Raw genomic sequence first — 16,893 nt, 5'->3', positions numbered from 1 at the left:
AAGCTCTAATTTCTGTGCACTGCAGTGGTCTGTTGGCTGTACATATCAATGGGTAGGCACAATTCTACCACCCTTAATTACATGTAGTTCCATCTCTACCTCCTCATCATGAGCCTCTGTTCACAGTGGTCATGTGCATTGACACCATACCCTTGGTTGCTAGAGGTCCTTGTCCTGCCACTGTAACTCATGGTGGTAAATGGCTAACTTTCTAACTAACATTTAAAGGCTTATGTTTAGTTTATACGCATTTCATTACAAGCTGACTACATCTGTAGCATTAGTCTATTTTGTACAGTTTTACAATTGTACAATTGCATTTTTGTACAATTTTACTTATGTTAAGCTGGCCATAGACTTATTGAAATTTTGCTAGTTCAGCAGGTACCAGCTGAATCTCATTCAGTGTGTGGCTGTCCCTTCTCAAAAGAAGGGACATGCTGGAGAGATTTTTGTGATCAGCGGCTGTATCTGCTGAATGGTGAATTCTGATAGCATTGAGACCCACCAACATTTTTTTAATCTGCATTTTTTTTTCTCTTTATAAAAAGCATTTGGATTATGTTTCTGGCACAAATGACACTGTAAATGAATAAAATGATTAACAAATAAAATGCAGAATGACAAAAAAAAAAAAAAAAAATGGAACTAAAACAAAGAAGTGCAATTTGCAAGTACAGCAGGTCTGAATCCCAACTGCTAGCCCAGTATAGTTCAAAAATTGATTAAGATGAACTTTAACATTGTTTAGATTTCACTCACAGAGATAAGGATCTTTATTTTAGCCATAATACTGTAGTTTTCAAATCTCACTGAACTGAAATGAAAACTACTGTCATTTTTTTTTTAATAAGGATCGTTATCCTGGCGTGTCAGCTTTGTTGATTGAGCCTTATGTTTATTTACATTATAATAATTAAAGCTCATAAGATAGTTCTGAACATCAAAGCTTTAGTAATTTAAAAACAAGTCCTTAGATGGGGAAAAAAAGCTGTTACTAACCTTTTTTCCTTTCAGTAATTTTTGTATTGGTGAAAGGAGGCTGTCTATAACAACCCCAGTGTACAAACATTCACTGGCACATTCTTTGCGGTCACAAAGCATTCTGAGGACTTCCATAGCCAAGCTTGCAGGAGCATAACTGCCTATGAAATAAAAACATCAATACATATGTTAATGGGCTTTGAGACAGTACAATTAATTTATGTTTTGAGGAATGCTGATAAAGTAATAATTTGCACCTTCTATGGAGAAAGATATTCATAATAAAGAAAATGTATTGCCCGTAAAACCAAATGAGTTCTTGTAAAAACCAAATATTTATTTACATGTTTAAATCTGAAGCTTTTTTTTTTTTTTCTTTTGCAATACATCACCATAGATATAGTTATGTATAATGGTTTTATTCCATTACTAGAAAGCTGCTGCATCTTGTAAAAATTATCCCTGCAGAGCCTCCTCACAGCCACCAGATACTGACCTGAGCATCTGTCTTCTAGTGATATGAGAATTAAGCCAGACATACATGGTTTGAATCTCTGCAGCTGCTGCTTCTGAGAAAAGTTGCACCACTGGCCTGCCCTCATCTGGCCTCACCTCTATTCACAGACCTCATATAATGCACTTACACATTCTGTGAATGGGCAAGGGAACTCCTGCCATTTAACTGCTCCCCACTTAGCAGTAGAAGTTGGTTATTTAACCACTTCCAGCCCAAGCCAATTCTGGCATTCCTCTCCTACATATAAAAATCATTTTCTTGCTACAACATCACTCAGAACCCCCAAACATTATATATACAGTATCTCACAAAAGTGAGTACACGCCTCACATTTTTGTAAATATTTCATTATATCTTTTCATGTGACAACACTGAAGAAATGACACTTTGCTACAATGTAAATTACTGAATGTACGGCTTGTATAACAGTGTAAATTTGCTGTCCCCTCAAAATAACAACACACAGCCATTAATGTCTAAACCACTGGCAACAAAAGTGAGTACACCCCTAAGTGAAAATGTTCAAATTGGGCCCAAAGTGTCAATATTTTGTGTGGCCACTATTATTTTCCAGCATTGCCTTAACCCTCTTGGGCATGGAGTTCACCAGAGCTTCACAGGTTGCCACTGGAGTCCTCTTCCACTCCTCCATGATGATATCTCAGAGCTGGTGGATGTTAGAGACCTTGCACTCCTGCACCTTTTGTTCGAGGATGCCCCACAGATGCTCATTAGGGTTTAGGTCTGGAGACATGCATGGCCAGTCCATCACCTTTACCCTCAGCTTCTTTAGCAAGGCAGTGGTTGTCTTGGAGGTGTGTGTGGGGTCGTTATGTTGGAATACTGCCCTGCAGCACCCAGGATCCGAAGGGAGGGGATCATGCTTTGCTTCAGTTTCCTCAATGAACTGTAGCTCCCCAGTGCCAGCAACACTCAAGCAGCCCCAGACCAGGACACTCCGACCACCATGCTTAACTGTAGGCAAGACACACTTGTCTTTGTACTCCTCACCTGGTTCCTGCCACACACGCTTGACACCATCTGAATCGAATAAATGTATCTTGGTCTCATCAGAGCAAAGGACATGGTTCCAGTAATCCATGTCCTTAGTCTGCTTGTATTCAGAAAACTGGGATGACAACCATGCAGACCAATTTGATGCAGTGTGCGACGTATGGTCTGAGCACTGACAGGCTGACCCCCACCCCCCACCCCCTCAATCTCTGTAGCAATGTTGCCAGCACTCATGTGTCTATTTCTCAAAGACAACCTCTGGATATGACGCTGAGCATGTCCACTCAACTTCTTTAGTCGATCATGGTGAGGCCTGTTCTGAGTGGAACCTGTCCTGTTAAACTGCTGTATGGTCTTGGCCACCGTGCTGCAGCTCAGTTTCAGGGTCTTGGCAATCTTATTATAGCCTAGGCTATCTTTATGTAGAGCAACAATTTTTTTTTTTATTTCAGATCCTCAGAGAGTTCTTTGCCATGAGGTGCCATGTTAAACTTCCAGTGATCAGTATGAGAGAGTGAGAGGGATAAAACCATATTTAACACACCTGCTCCCCATTCACACCTGAGACCTTGCAACACTGAAGCCGCGTACACACGGGCGGACTGTCTGGCCTACTTAGTCCGCCGAAACACATTTCAGCGGACAGTCCGCTCGTGTGTGGGCTTCAGCAGACTTTTTCAGCGTGCAGTCTGGCGGACTAAGTATTTCGGAATTTCCGTAATACAGTCCGTCGGACTCGCATTTGGGCGGACAATCCGCCCGTGTGTGTGCCAGTCCGCCGTACTTTTGAAATGAGCGGACTTTTCCCGCCCGGAGAAAAGTCCGCTCATTTCGAGCGGGTATCCAGGTAGGCGGGGCCCGCGAAGGAGACGTCGCTGGCCCCGCCGCCTGGTATGGACTTAAAGGGGAACCCCAACGCCGAAAAAAATCGGCGTGGGGGTCCCCCCCAGTCCACAACAGACCCTTGTCCGAGCACGCTACCCGGCCGGCCAGGAAAGGGGGGCGAGCGAGCGCCCCCCCTCCTGAGCCGTACCAGGCCGCGTGCCCTCAACATGGGGGGGTGCCTTGGGGAAGGGGGGGCCGCGCGCCCCCCCCACCCCAAAGCACCTTGTCCCCATGTTGATGAGGACAAGGGCCTCTTCCCGACAACCCTGGCCGTTGGTTGTCGGGGTCTGCGGGCGGGGGGCTTATCGGAATCCGGGAGCCCCTTTTAATAAGGGGGCCCCCGGATACCGGCCCCCCACCCTATGTGAATGAGTATGGGGTACAATGTACCCCTACCCATTCACCTGTGAAAAAAAGTACAAAAAAAACACAACACAGGGTTAAAATATTTTATTGCACAGCTCCGGGGTTCTTCCGTCTTCGGGGGTCTTCTCGCCGGACTCCTCCGCTATCTTCTTGTAGCTCTTTTGCTAGCGGAGGAGTCCGGCTTTCTTCCTCGCCGCCGGCCTCTTCTCCCGACTTCGGGGGTCTTGTCCCCCTCTTCGGTTCTTCTGCCGGGCCACCGCGCCTTCTTATAGCTCTTTTACAGGCGGTGGCCCGGTCTTCTGTCGCCGCCGCCGCCGCCGCCGCCGCCGCCGCCTTCCGTTCTTCTTCTTCTTCTTCTCCAGGAGATGTTGCCTCGACGATCTCTCCGGCCGGAATGCCAGGGACGCACTGCGCGGCCACTTATATAGGGACAATGGGGCGGTGTCACATGGCTTTATGTCACATGGGTTGGTCACATGGGTTGATGTCACATGGGGACTATGACATCGTAAGGGGGCGGGGTCACCATGTGACACCAACCCATGTGACATAAAGCCATGTGACACCGCCCCATTGTCCCTATATAAGTGGCCGCGCAGTGCGTCCCTGGCATTCCGGCCGGAGAGATCGTCGAGGCAACATCTCCTGGAGAAGAAGAAGAAGAAGAAGAAGAAGAACGGAAGGCGGCGGTGGCGACGGCGGCGACAGAAGACCGGGCCACCGCCTGTAAAAGAGCTATAAGAAGGCGCGGTGGCCCGGCAGAAGAACCGAAGAGGGGGACAAGACCCCCGAAGTCGGGAGAAGAGGCCGGCGGTGAGGAAGAAAGCCGGACTCCTCCGCTAGCAAAAGAGCTACAAGAAGATAGCGGAGGAGTCCGGCGAGAAGACCCCCGAAGATGGAAGACCCCCGGAGCTGTGCAATAAAATATTTTAACCCTGTGTTGTGTTTTTTTGTACTTTTTTTCACAGGTGAATGGGTAGGGGTACATTGTACCACATACTCATTCACATAGGGTGGGGGGCCGGTATCCGGGGGCCCCCTTATTAAAGGGGGCTCCCGGATTCCAATAAGCCCCCCGCCCGCAGACCCCGACAACCAACGGCCAGGGTTGTCGGGAAGAGGCCCTTGTCCTCATCAACATGGGGACAAGGTGCTTTGGGCACCCCCCCATGTTGAGGGCACGCGGCCTGGTACGGCTCAGGAGGGGGGGCACTCGCTCGCCCCCCTTTCCTGGCCGGCCGGGTAGCGTGCTCGGACAAGGGTCTGTTGTGGACTTGGGGGGACCCCCACGCCGATTTTTTTCGGCGTTGGGGTTCCCCTTTAAGTCCATTCCAGGCGGCGGGGTCAGCGACGTCTCCTTCGCGGGCCCCGCCTACCTGGAGACGCGCTCGAAATGAGCGGACTTTCCTCCGCGTGTGTGGGCGAGTCCGTTCATTTCAAAAGTAGGGCGGATAGTAGGGCGGACTTAGTACGCCGTATTAGTCCGCTCAAAAAAGTGCCGTGTGTGGGCAAGTCCGTTCATTTGAAAGTATGACGGACTGTCCATCGGATTGTCTGACGGACTAAGTTGGCCAGACAGTCCGCCCCGTGTGTACGCGGCTTAACAAGTCACATGACACCGGGGAGGGAAAATGGCTAATTGGGCCCAATTTGGACATTTTCACTTAGGGGTGGACTCACTTATGTTGCCTGCGGTTTAGATATTAATGGCTGCGTTATTTTGAGGGGACAGCAAATTTACAAAGTGTAATTTCTTCAGTGTTGTCACATGAAAAGATATAATAAAATATTTACAAAAATGTGAGGGGTGTACTCACTTTTGTAAGAAACTGTATAGAAACCTAACATGTAACGCTTTAAAATTGCGCACATTCGTGGAATGGCAACATACTTTAAGTGCTTAAAAATCTCAACATGACGGTTTAAATTTTTTTACAGGTTACCAGTTTAGAATTACAGAGGAGCTCTTGCTCTATCGTTTACAGCAATACCTCATGTGTGGTTTGGATGCCGCTTACATATGTGGACGCAACCTACAAATGCGTTCGCTTCTGCACGCAATTGTCAGCTAAGGTAACGCAGTACTGTATCGCAAAAAATGGCATGGTCATTAAGGGGGGTAAAACCTTCCAGAGCTGAAGTGGTTAAGGAACATTATCTACAAACTGACCTTTCTGTTCGACTACAATATATTAAGCAGAAAGAAAAAAAACATTTAGTTCTACATCCAAAATATGGTGTTAAAGCTAAACTCCACAATAAGCAAAATTTGCCCAAATACAAGATCCATGTCTATTCTTCCTTGAATCTTGGTGTGCTTTGTGTATTTCTTTAAGATCTGTGCAGTAATCTTGTGTAATACTTTGCCTCTGTGTGCTGCATGGACAGACTGTGGTGGGTGGATCAGTTGGGCCCTTCTGCCAGGCTCTGCTCTCTGTACAGACTACTGAGGAAACCTTGTCCCTAGAGACCGTACATCATATTAAGATCCACATACAGAAAATAAAAATAGGTTTGGAAGTCCTAATTCATGAAGCAAATGTATAGGTTTAAAGGAATATTATATATATTATATTGTATTAGTATAAATAGTAATATACACAAACATGGAATACATACTTTACTAAAAAAAAAAAAAAAATGTAAAGGGAGATGTAAAAATAATTACCTGTATAAGCTGCAGCAGCCTTCTTTTGTCGGTTTGGGCAATATAACATAATATGGGTAAATAGCACTACCAAGTCAGACAGTGACACTGCTTCTGGAACAAATGTAAAAACCAAATTAATTCCAAAGATGGAAGCTTCATTGCTGCCATTGGTAACATTAAATTCTGGAAATGCTAGGTGGCTGGCTGTCATGTATCTTTGATATGCTTGGAGCATCAAAACACACATTCTATACAGTTCAGTTGTAACTTACCTAAAACACATGCAAAAAGTTTTACACATACTGTATATGAATCAGCTCTTAGATACTATCTGGCTCCTTGGGCCACAACAAGTACAAGATTTCTGATCCGCAAGAAAGAAAAAGAGAGAGAGAAAAAAGAGAGCAAGAGAAAGAGAGAGCGAGAGAAAAAAAAAAGAGAGAGCAAGAGAGAAAGAGAGCGAGAGAGAAAGAGAGAGCGAGATAGAGATAGAGAGCGCGAGAGAGAGAAAGAGAGCGCGAGAGAGAGAGAGCTATAGAGAGCAAGAGAGATAGAGAGCGAGAGAGACCGAGATAGAGAGAGATAGAGAGCGAGAGAGACCGAGATAGAGAGCGAGAGAGACCGAGATAGAGAGAGACTGAGATAGAGATAGAGAGAGATAGAAAGAGAGAAAGAGAAAAAGAAAGAGAAAGAAAGAGAAAAAAAAAGAAAAAGAAGAGAAAGAAAAAAGAAAAAAGAAAGAAAGAAAGAAAGAAAGAAAGAAAGAGAGAAAAAAAAAAGAAAGAAAGAGAGAAAAAAAAAAAGAAAGAAAGAGAGAAAGAAAGAAAGAAAGAAAGAAAGGAAAAAAAAGAAAGAAAGAGAGAGAGAAAAAAAAAAGAAAGAAAGAGAAAGAAGGAATGAAAGAAAGAAAGAAAGAAAGAAAGAAAGAAAGAAAGAAAGAGCGAGAGAGAGATTTGCAGAAGAAATTGCTAAATATCTAGAAACGCTTAAATGTTTTATATAAAAACAATAAGAAAATCAGTTATATAAAAAAAGTGTTGATATTTTAAAATTTTAACACAAAAAAGTGCTTATTATTACTTGCATTGGAATTGATAGACCTACTCAGTGGCATTTACTTCCAACAGAGTTTCTACGGCTTTAAAAGGTAAAAATCATTTATTTATTCATTTATTTCTTTAAGGTACTTGTATAGCGCTGTCAATTTACGCAGCGCTTTACATATACATTCACATGGGTCCCTACCCTCAAGGAGCTTACAATATAAGGTATTTGAGGTATAAAAGTTTGTGCTGAATGTGTGTTGTTTTCCATCAAGCATCCCCCCCAACCTCCAGGTCTGAAAGAATAGTGTGTACGAAAGCAGGATAGTTTAGGACACATTTCTGAAGTTGGTAAGCATATTACTGTTTAAGCTATGCCTGTTACATTACTTCCACTGGCAGAGAGGATTTGAACTGGCAGTTATGATTTTGCATCCAGCGCTTATGTAATCATACCCTACGATGGCCACATATGTCACAGTCGGATTGTGCTATATCCTATAAATTAACCAAAAGCTTTGTAGTGCAAAGCTTTACTAAACAATCCACTCAGTTCTATACAATCCAATGTGTCCTTAACACAGTATAATTCTTGGTAAGCTTAGATTGCAATCTTTACATTTACACACATTGGTAAGAATTCCGTACATTAGGATCTGAATCTGATTAGTCCACAGACACGTTTTGTGCAAAATGTGAAATGTCAAAAAAAAAAAAATTTATAAAAAGTAATTAAATCAGCCATAGCAAATAAATCACTTTCCCCCAGGGCACACAAAATACAAATATGTAATATTTAAGAATTCAAAAGTTCATTACACCATCAGCAGCTGCTATAAATAATATCCATCATTCATAATATACGCCTTTAAATCCTTATTGAAAATAACAGCATTAGCAGTGCTCCTCGGGTATATTCCACCCTATGTGCCTTTAAAAGTTCAAAATAAAAAAAACTGCAAGTATCCTAAAATAATTCATATAGCTTATATTTTATGAGGATCAAATCATACGATTTCATGCAAGAATCCCGTCACTGCACCTCGTGAGAACCTCTCCACTTGGATATTGACCATAGTGTGTCACTGTATTTTAGATGCAAACATAATAGGGACCCCTTTTTGGGGTATATATAGAACTTACCCAGTATGAAGGGGGGGCAACAGGGTCAAAGAGCTATCTAGATGTGAAACTAAATGGCTATACCTGACAGATACTTTGAGTCCCAGGGGAATGAATGTTGAACTGGATCTCAGCTGTTTTATAAGTGATTATTAAATTATGAATTTTTATTTGCCAAGTATAGCTCTTTTTTTTTTTAAATACATATTTTTTTGATTATGAGCAGTGGCAGCTGGTGCTCCAGCCAGGAGGGGGTGGCAAACAAACCACCCGAAACCCCACAGTGGGCAATACTCACATGGTTGACGGCGATGCAGAGCAGAGAGAAAGCTCTGATGCCCAGATGACAGTGGCCATCTTCCCTTTCGGGTCTCCTCGTACATCTTCCCCACCACCCCGGTACCGGCCAATACAATAGATTCTCCTCTAGGCCAACTGCGCTCCTCCCGCTTCCTGACTGACCGGGAGGAGAATCAGTGTGACAATAGGAAATATTCATTCGCTATTGTCACACAACTGGGTGGGCTCAGGGCACAGTGATCTGCACCCTGAGCCCACCCTTTTTTAAAGCCAATTGGAGCCTCAGGCTATAATCACGTGCTGCTGCTGCTGCTACAAAAAAAAAAAACATTGGAATCCATGTGTACGGTGAACCGCATGTAGATTAGGGGGCCGGATGCATGGATAGGGGGGCAGCGCCCCTGCGCCACATAAGCAGCAGCCACCACTGATTATGAACATAAAATATATATTACATTTTGAGATTAATAAGTGAAGTATATTGTTGTGCAATGTATTTGGGATATATTGAATCCGATACTTAAGTATATATGTAATGATATTAGGGTTGTGACACATATGGTGTAGCTAATGCCATTGTATACTAGAGAGCAACAAATATGGATCCCAGTGGGATTTAAAGCAGAGATTTGTTCTAGCGCCCGTACACGATCCGATCTGTGGGAATCGGTGAATACCCATATGGATGTAACCTCTAAGGTTGGTGCATGGTGATCTGGATCCAGAGGGAAGTATTGTATTTGGGGTGGTAAGCAAGCATACATGTTTTGATTGTACTGTGTGATCGTAATAGCAGCAGAGCTCATCATGTGTGTCCGGCTGCATACTTTAGGTGACAGCTGAACGTGGTGATGTCTGTTGTGAGATGAGGCATCGGGCATACACTGGGTTAATACCTTGGATGATTGCCTGATAAATAGAAGGAGCTGGGCCGTGACCACATGGCTACCAGGGTTGTCAGCAGCTGTCATCTCAACCCCAGAATCACCGCGATCAGAGGCCGAGGAATGGTGAGAGTTTAACATGCTAGCTGAGCAGTTGGATTTCGATTACATGCTTTGTTTGACTTGCTATGTGTAAGAACAATTTTAAAGGGTGGAATGTGTTACATTCAATACAATTTTAAGACAGAATTATGCTATGAGCCCGTTTTTCTTGGTATGAGAAAACTGCATTTTAGGCGTATCTTATATAGAGATCTGGGGAGTTCAATATCCAAAGGGAAAGGTTCTCACGAGGTGTGGTGATGGGATTCTTGGATGAAAACTGATGTTTTGATCCTCATGAAATACAAGCTATATGAACTATTTTAGGACACCTGTAGTGTTTTAAAGTGGTTGTAAACTCTCCCCCACAACTTTTTCCCATGTAAATTAGCATAACAATACCCTAATGAACACTGCTTGTAGATATCTCCTTACTTGCTTAGTATTGTTGTAATCCTTTTTGTTCTTTAGAATGACGTCACTGAGCATGCCCAGATCTCCCCTGATTTACGGCACTCTCTATGTGCTTATCTATCTGTTATCAGGAATTCCTATGGCACACCACTGATATCCCAGGAGGCTGCAGAATCATTCAGAGCTTCCTCCTACACACCATGTGAACATGTGACATCACATGCAGTGTAAACCTGGCCATTAGTGCAGTCTTATCAGCTGAAGCTGATAAGATTGACAAAGGCAAACATTAGACAATTGGCACAAGTAAATACTATGAAATAAAACAAGTCAGCTATGAACAAGGAAGCAAGGTTGCCATAGAAATGCTGGATTGAAAAGGAGGCTTGGTTAACAGTACAGCAAGTGCTCAATGTAAGGGCGGAAATACACTCCAAGAAAGGTAGCGCTGCCTAACCCCTGGAAACAAGAAAAAAACTTGTTTCCAGGGGTTAGGCAGAACCATCTTAAGTATTGTTTTCGGAGTCCACAGCGGAAATACACTCCACTGTGGACTCAGAAAACAATACTTAAGATGGTGCTGCCTAACCCCTTGAAACAAGTCTTTTAAGGTTTCTTTAAACGGTAAGTAATATGCGATTTGGGCTGGATTACCGCAGCTATAGTTTGATAACTACTTATTATAATGAACAAAATGAAAATGAGCATCAAAGTGGGAGAGTTTACTTCCTCTTTATTTTATGTGAAATGTGATGATGCACTGGTAAGGGCTAGAACATGCCTATCATTGACTTCCAATGGTCTCAAAAGCTGTTTTAAAAAAAAAATGCGAATTGGCAACCCGCAAAGCTTTAGGAACTGAGTCCATAGGGTATTATAACAGTTTTAAACTATTCTTACATTAGTATATAGAGTTCTTCCTTACCCAAAAACCACTGTAAGAACCCACACTAACATTTAGCTTCAGAGGGATCTAGACTAATACATCCAAAACCACTTTTAGCTAGTAATTATTCCCCTAATCACCCTATGCATAGACAATCCAAAGCTCTCTCTGCAGATTGCAGGATCCTAAAAAGGAACTTAAAAAAAAAATCTTTATTGATAGAAGTTTTTTTTTGGGGAGAATATTGTCCACCTCACAATTCTAGAAAAAATATAGCTTCAGACAGACTATTTTTTCAAATATGTGAAACAAGATATACCAATAGTATACAAATGTAAGGTGCCAGTATATGTATTGTAAGTGCATCAGAACTTGTATTTTTTGTTAGCAGTAGAAAAGTTATTTTACTCCTAAGTACCTTTTCGGTTCTTCAATTTTATAGGAAACAGGTTTCTGCCATGCTTATATATCAACAATCTTCCGAGCAGGCTAAGTGAATGAACAAAGTATAAATAATGTAATTCCTTTCTGGAGTAGAATGTCTTCTGTTTAGTGCCTGGAGAGAAACAGGAGACAGACACATAATTAAGGTTCTCTAGATGCACATGGAAATGTGACATTTTCTTTGACTGACACCAACAGCATAGAAAATAATAGATTTTTCACTTTCTGTCAAAAAAGATCTTAGTCTTGGTCAAAATTACCAGTCTAACTGAACATGAAACTAATAAATAATTCCCATCAGCCAGCGTGTTTACTGCTGCAAGGGACAGATGTACGCACAAGTCAACAAAACATCACTAAGAATTTTAGGGGAATATCCTATAGTGGACTTGATTTATGAAGTCACAGAAAGGCAGGATAATTTTACATGTATTTCTCTGCATATTTGCCACTAGTAACATTTTTCATGTGCTTTTGACACCCCAGATAAAATCTTACTTTATTGATTGCCAGTTAAGTTCTAGGGCAATGCACTTGAACTACAGTATATGTTGAAATGCTTCAGCGGGGCATAAGATCAAAATCATGTCAAACTGTCATTGAATGGCTTACTATTACTGACAATTCCACTTAAACTACACAGTTTATAAGTGCATAATGTATGCCTGTCATCTTGCTGGTTATGACCCTCCACTGCTCTTCTCTAACTCATGCCAGCTGAGTCAAATCTTCGAATGTTGCCAAAAAGTGGCAGTTCTATTTAAATTATTTTATATCTAAAAGCAGAAAACATATATATTTTTTTCTAAATACAAAGTGTAGCAGTAATAATAGCATGGTGGTAAGAAAGTCACAAGCTGTTAAGCTTGGTTAATGAATAATTATTTAAGTGGCAATAAACCTTAAACCAAAAATGTAACATATTGCAGCTTACTAGTCATCGGATGTGGTGGCTGTATTCATTTTTTTTTCTTGTTTGCCTTTTTTTCCTCCTTGTTTCAACCTGATGATCTGACCAGTAACACACCACGTGTATTAGAATGCCTACATTCAGGATGAAGGAACACAGGGGGCACCTTTGTATAGCGGCACTCTCAGTTTCAGGGGAGGGGAGTGTGAGATGTACTAGCAGATTTAAATACATACATACATACATACATACATACATACATACATATTATATATATATATATATATATATATATATATATATATATATATATATATATATATATATATAATAAAAGCCAATTATTGTAAGCACCTCTGTCAGTGGTAAATGGTTTGTCTCAACCCCCCGATCTGTTACATCTGCAGGACAGCTTATTCTGTTGAAAAACAGACTTACTAACTAGATCACCATGTGAAAATAAAGGAAGGAAAGCCTAAAAAAAAACTAGAAAACTAAGATAGCCACCACATCTAAGAACAGATAAGCTGCAATATAATAAATGTTTGCTTTTGGGTTCAATATAATCAGCTTGGTCCTCCTCTACAGGTCCCTACTAATCGCCATCAACAGTTGACCACAACTGTGCCCTAAATTCCTGTAGGCTTTAAACAATCATGTTGGAAGATGGGTCTTCCAACATGATAGTGACCCAAAACATATCGCCAAGGCAACAACAAAGGAGTAGCTGAAGAAGAAGCCCCTTAAGGTCATGGGATGACCTAGCCAGTCTCCAGACTTTAATCCTGTAGAACATTTATGGATGGAGCTGAAATTTTGAGTTGCCAAGTGACAGCCAGGAAATCTTAACGCTTTAGAGAAGATCTGTAAGGAAGAGTAGACCAAAATCCCTCCTGAGATGTGTTCAAACTTGGTAACCGACTACAAGAAATGTTGTACCTCTGTGCTTGCCAACAAGGGTTTTTCTACCAGGTACTAAGTCATGTTTTGCTTGAGGTTCAAATACTTATTTTACTCACTGAATTGTAACTACATTTTTTTTTTTGATTTTTGGTTAATATTCTGTTCCTATCATTTAAAACACACCCATGATAAAAAAAAATTATAGACCCTTTGTTTCCTTGTAAGTGGGCAAACTTACAAAATCTGCAGGGGATCAAATAATTATTTTCCCCACTGTATCTTATTTTATTTATTACAGGTACTTGTATAGCGCCGTCAACTTAGGCACTTTACACATACTTATTATACATTTACATCAGTACTGCCCTCAAGGAGTTTACAGTCAAAGGTCTCCAACTCACGTTCATACGCATACTAGGGCCATATTAGGCAGGAGCCAATTAACCTACCAGCATGTGTTTGGAATGTGTGAGGAAACCAGCGTACCCAGAGAAAACCCATGTAGACACAGGGAGAACATGCAAACTCCAGGCAGGCAGTGCTGTGGTTGGGATTCAAACCGACGACCCTAGTGCTGCTAATCACTTAAGCAACGTGCCACAGATTCAGGAGCACAGGGTCACAGAGCAGGTCTCCTGACTCCTCAAGTCCCAATTTCTACTGTGATTGCTAAAGTAGAGCCAAGGTAGAAGCAGTGGATGTTCTCCCCTCTGGCGTCATGCTGCAAGATGTTAAGCCAGCTTAGAGCTGCATTGTCTGGTCAATTCCTGCCCTGTTGGTCTGGCACCACCTCACTCCCTGCTCCTTAGCTCTGCCCTGGCACCACCTAATCCATAATAGGGTTCTTCCAACCCCCCTGCATTCTTAGGTGCCCTTCCTCCCAGCTTCCCTTTGGAGCACCTCAACTGAGGAAAGTTGACAGCTGGTCACTGTGCTGCAGCTCTGCCTTTTTGGGCAGCTCAGGATTAGAATTCAGATGCTGTCATGTAAGGGAGGAAAAAGGTTCCTACTCTTTCAGCACCCTATGAGTACTGCACAGCCTGGCAGCAAAGGAACAATTTTGTTGCGGCATGGCCGCATGCGTACAAGCAGTGTTTTCATTTCTGCAGAACATCTCTCCCCTAATCATGATTACCCAAATTCCCCTTCCGCCGACACCTCCTGGCTCTTAAAACTATGTAAGAGATACATTGAAGGGGAAAATTTTAGTTAGCCCTAATTCACGTTTAATAATAACCACTTAATGTCCTTCCTTTTTATTACTGCCTGTGTGTAAACATTGTTTTTTTTTTTTGTAGCACCAAATTAAAAAACGTGAAGGGGAGTATTTGGTATGTATGGCTTGGGTGTCAGAGTACCTTGTCCTGCCACCTGTGACTACTATTTCAACACTAAAGCATAATAAAAATAGCATATGACACATGAAAACCTGAATTGTATTTAATGAATATTTCCAACTAGTTAAATGTGTTGTCCTATGGAAGAGTTGAATGTGATGCTGTCTCTGAAGCCCATGTATCAGGCCTAAATAGAATATGCGAAATGCTGTTGTGTTAGAGGTAGATTGAATTATTTAATGATTGTTTCTTACAAATAACCAAAAATGACTCACATATGGCCAACTCAATGCATTCAGATTTAAGACAGCAACAATTTAAAACGTAACGTGGCATTTTCTTTGTGTGCTTCTGCGGTGAAAAACTTGCCGTTTTCAAGCAAAATGTCAGAGTCACTGAGCAGCTGATAATGTCATGTAATTAAGTATTTTGCTTTTCTTTCTGTCATATGTCATATACAATAGGTTAGATATAGATGACAAACATGCAGGCTGCTCTTATCAACCTGACATTTATTAGATGTGTTGGTGATCTCTGAATTTGGCCAAAATAAAAGTCTGCAGAAGAAACATCTAAGCATACCAGGTTTTAGGATTTCATGAAGTAGATACATTTTAAAAAAAGTGACCTAATTCAATAACTAAAAATACTTTTAGATACATTGCCATGGGACGGGTTGAACGTTGTTTCATGCAAACATTCTAGAGACAAGGCTTTTAGGGGTACAAGAGCATAACTAATACGTGTCTTTTACCTGTGCAGGATGGATTAAACTGTAGTCATAACAGACATTTTTTATTTCCAATGTCCATGATATCTACAAGCTTCAAAAACAACTGAACAGAGGGAGATTGAATTAGCGGTAGCATGGCTGGACTCATAAGTTGTTCACATGAGTTAAGGTCTCTGAAGAACACAGAAGCATTCTACAAGCAGTGAAAAGGTGTTATATCGCTTCCTCATCTCCTGCTTTAAAACCTTGATCACCGTACCAGGTGCATTTCAACGTGGTTGCAGGGTGCTTGCAAAACAGCCCCATTCACTTGAATGGGGCATGTTCGGCAGACGCTATGCCTAACTGAAAGTGACAGGAGGTCACTACCTATGAAAATATATTTCTGCTTTGTTTTTGTTTTGTAGCACAGCCAAAATGAAGAGTTGACAACCCTGTCAAGGTTTTCTCTGGTCTGTTTCCCTACTGAGGCAGTTCACCCACTGGATATGTCCCGGTGGCCCTTGTGATTCTAACTAAATTGTTGAGTTGAGGGAAGATCACGTAATAGGGACACTTGTTGCAGTACCAACTGTCTAAAAGGGACTTTACCTCTTTTTGAAAAGATTTCTCTTCACTTTCTGTTGTGTATACGGGACAGAAATTGAAGAGAAATCTCCCCAAAGGTACGCAGGCACCTGAACCTAACAGGAGTTTTAAACCTTCTTTACTCTATTCAGAAACTAAAAAATGTGTGTAGTTGAAATATAATTAATGAAAGGATGTGGGTGAACTCTCTGTGGATAAATAGGAGGAAGTCTTAGCCCTTGTACACACGGTCGGATATTCCGACGGAAAATGTCCGATCGGACCGTGTTGTCGGATAATCCGACCGTGTGTGGGCTCCATCGGACTGTTTCCGTCGGAATATCCGACGACAACGTTTTAGGGCTGGGCTATAAAATTTTCCGACAACATGATCCGATCGTACAAAGTGCCACGCCTGCTCAGATCAAATTCCTAGACCACAGTTATTGGCTACTAGCCTGAACGTAGTCCCGCCGTAAAGAAATAATGTCATCACGTTTTGAACGATTGGATTTTATGACAACTTTATCCGACCGTGTGTATGCAACAACAGTTTCGGACAAAATCCGGATTTGGTTATCGGAATGTCCGACCATGTGTACAAGGGCTTAGAGGATGTACGTCTCAGCTCCTTAAATCTCTCAAGCAGAATATTACAACTCTACATTATACTGAGGGTACACCCGACTCTTCTCAAACTATATAATATGGACCTAAGCCAGGATCACTCTTGCCCCAAAGGTTGCAAAGATAGGGGAGAGCTTACACACCTGTTGTAGGGTGGCCCAAAACTACATAGCTACTAAGCTACTATTGTATCAACTATTAATAA

General features: G+C 41.9%; 1 protein-coding gene across 2 annotated transcripts in view; it reads right to left on the bottom strand.

Annotated features, from left to right (window-relative positions):
• The window catches only part of TBC1D32 (TBC1 domain family member 32), a 448,964-nt gene that overhangs the window by 323,698 nt on the left and 108,373 nt on the right, over window positions 1-16,893 (bottom strand). The window contains exons 13-15 of one of the 2 annotated variants that reach the window (XM_077487027.1): window positions 11,586-11,723; window positions 6,435-6,527; window positions 1,003-1,145 (exon numbers count right to left, since the gene is read on the bottom strand). In XM_077487027.1, coding sequence (XP_077343153.1) covers window positions 1,003-1,145; window positions 6,435-6,527; window positions 11,586-11,723 — 374 coding nt within the window. The remainder of the gene's footprint in view (window positions 1-1,002; window positions 1,146-6,434; window positions 6,528-11,585; window positions 11,724-16,893) is intronic. The other variant, XM_077487028.1, reaches the window with a different exon arrangement.

This window comes from Lithobates pipiens, unplaced genomic scaffold, assembly GCF_037356315.1.
Source record: "Lithobates pipiens isolate NorthernLeopardFrog02 unplaced genomic scaffold, aLitPip1_a1.2 Scaffold_18, whole genome shotgun sequence".
In the NCBI taxonomy this organism is placed as follows: Eukaryota; Metazoa; Chordata; class Amphibia; order Anura; family Ranidae; genus Lithobates; species Lithobates pipiens.
The sequence above is the reverse complement of the archived record's forward strand: the minus strand, read 5'-3'. Positions and strand labels throughout refer to the sequence as shown.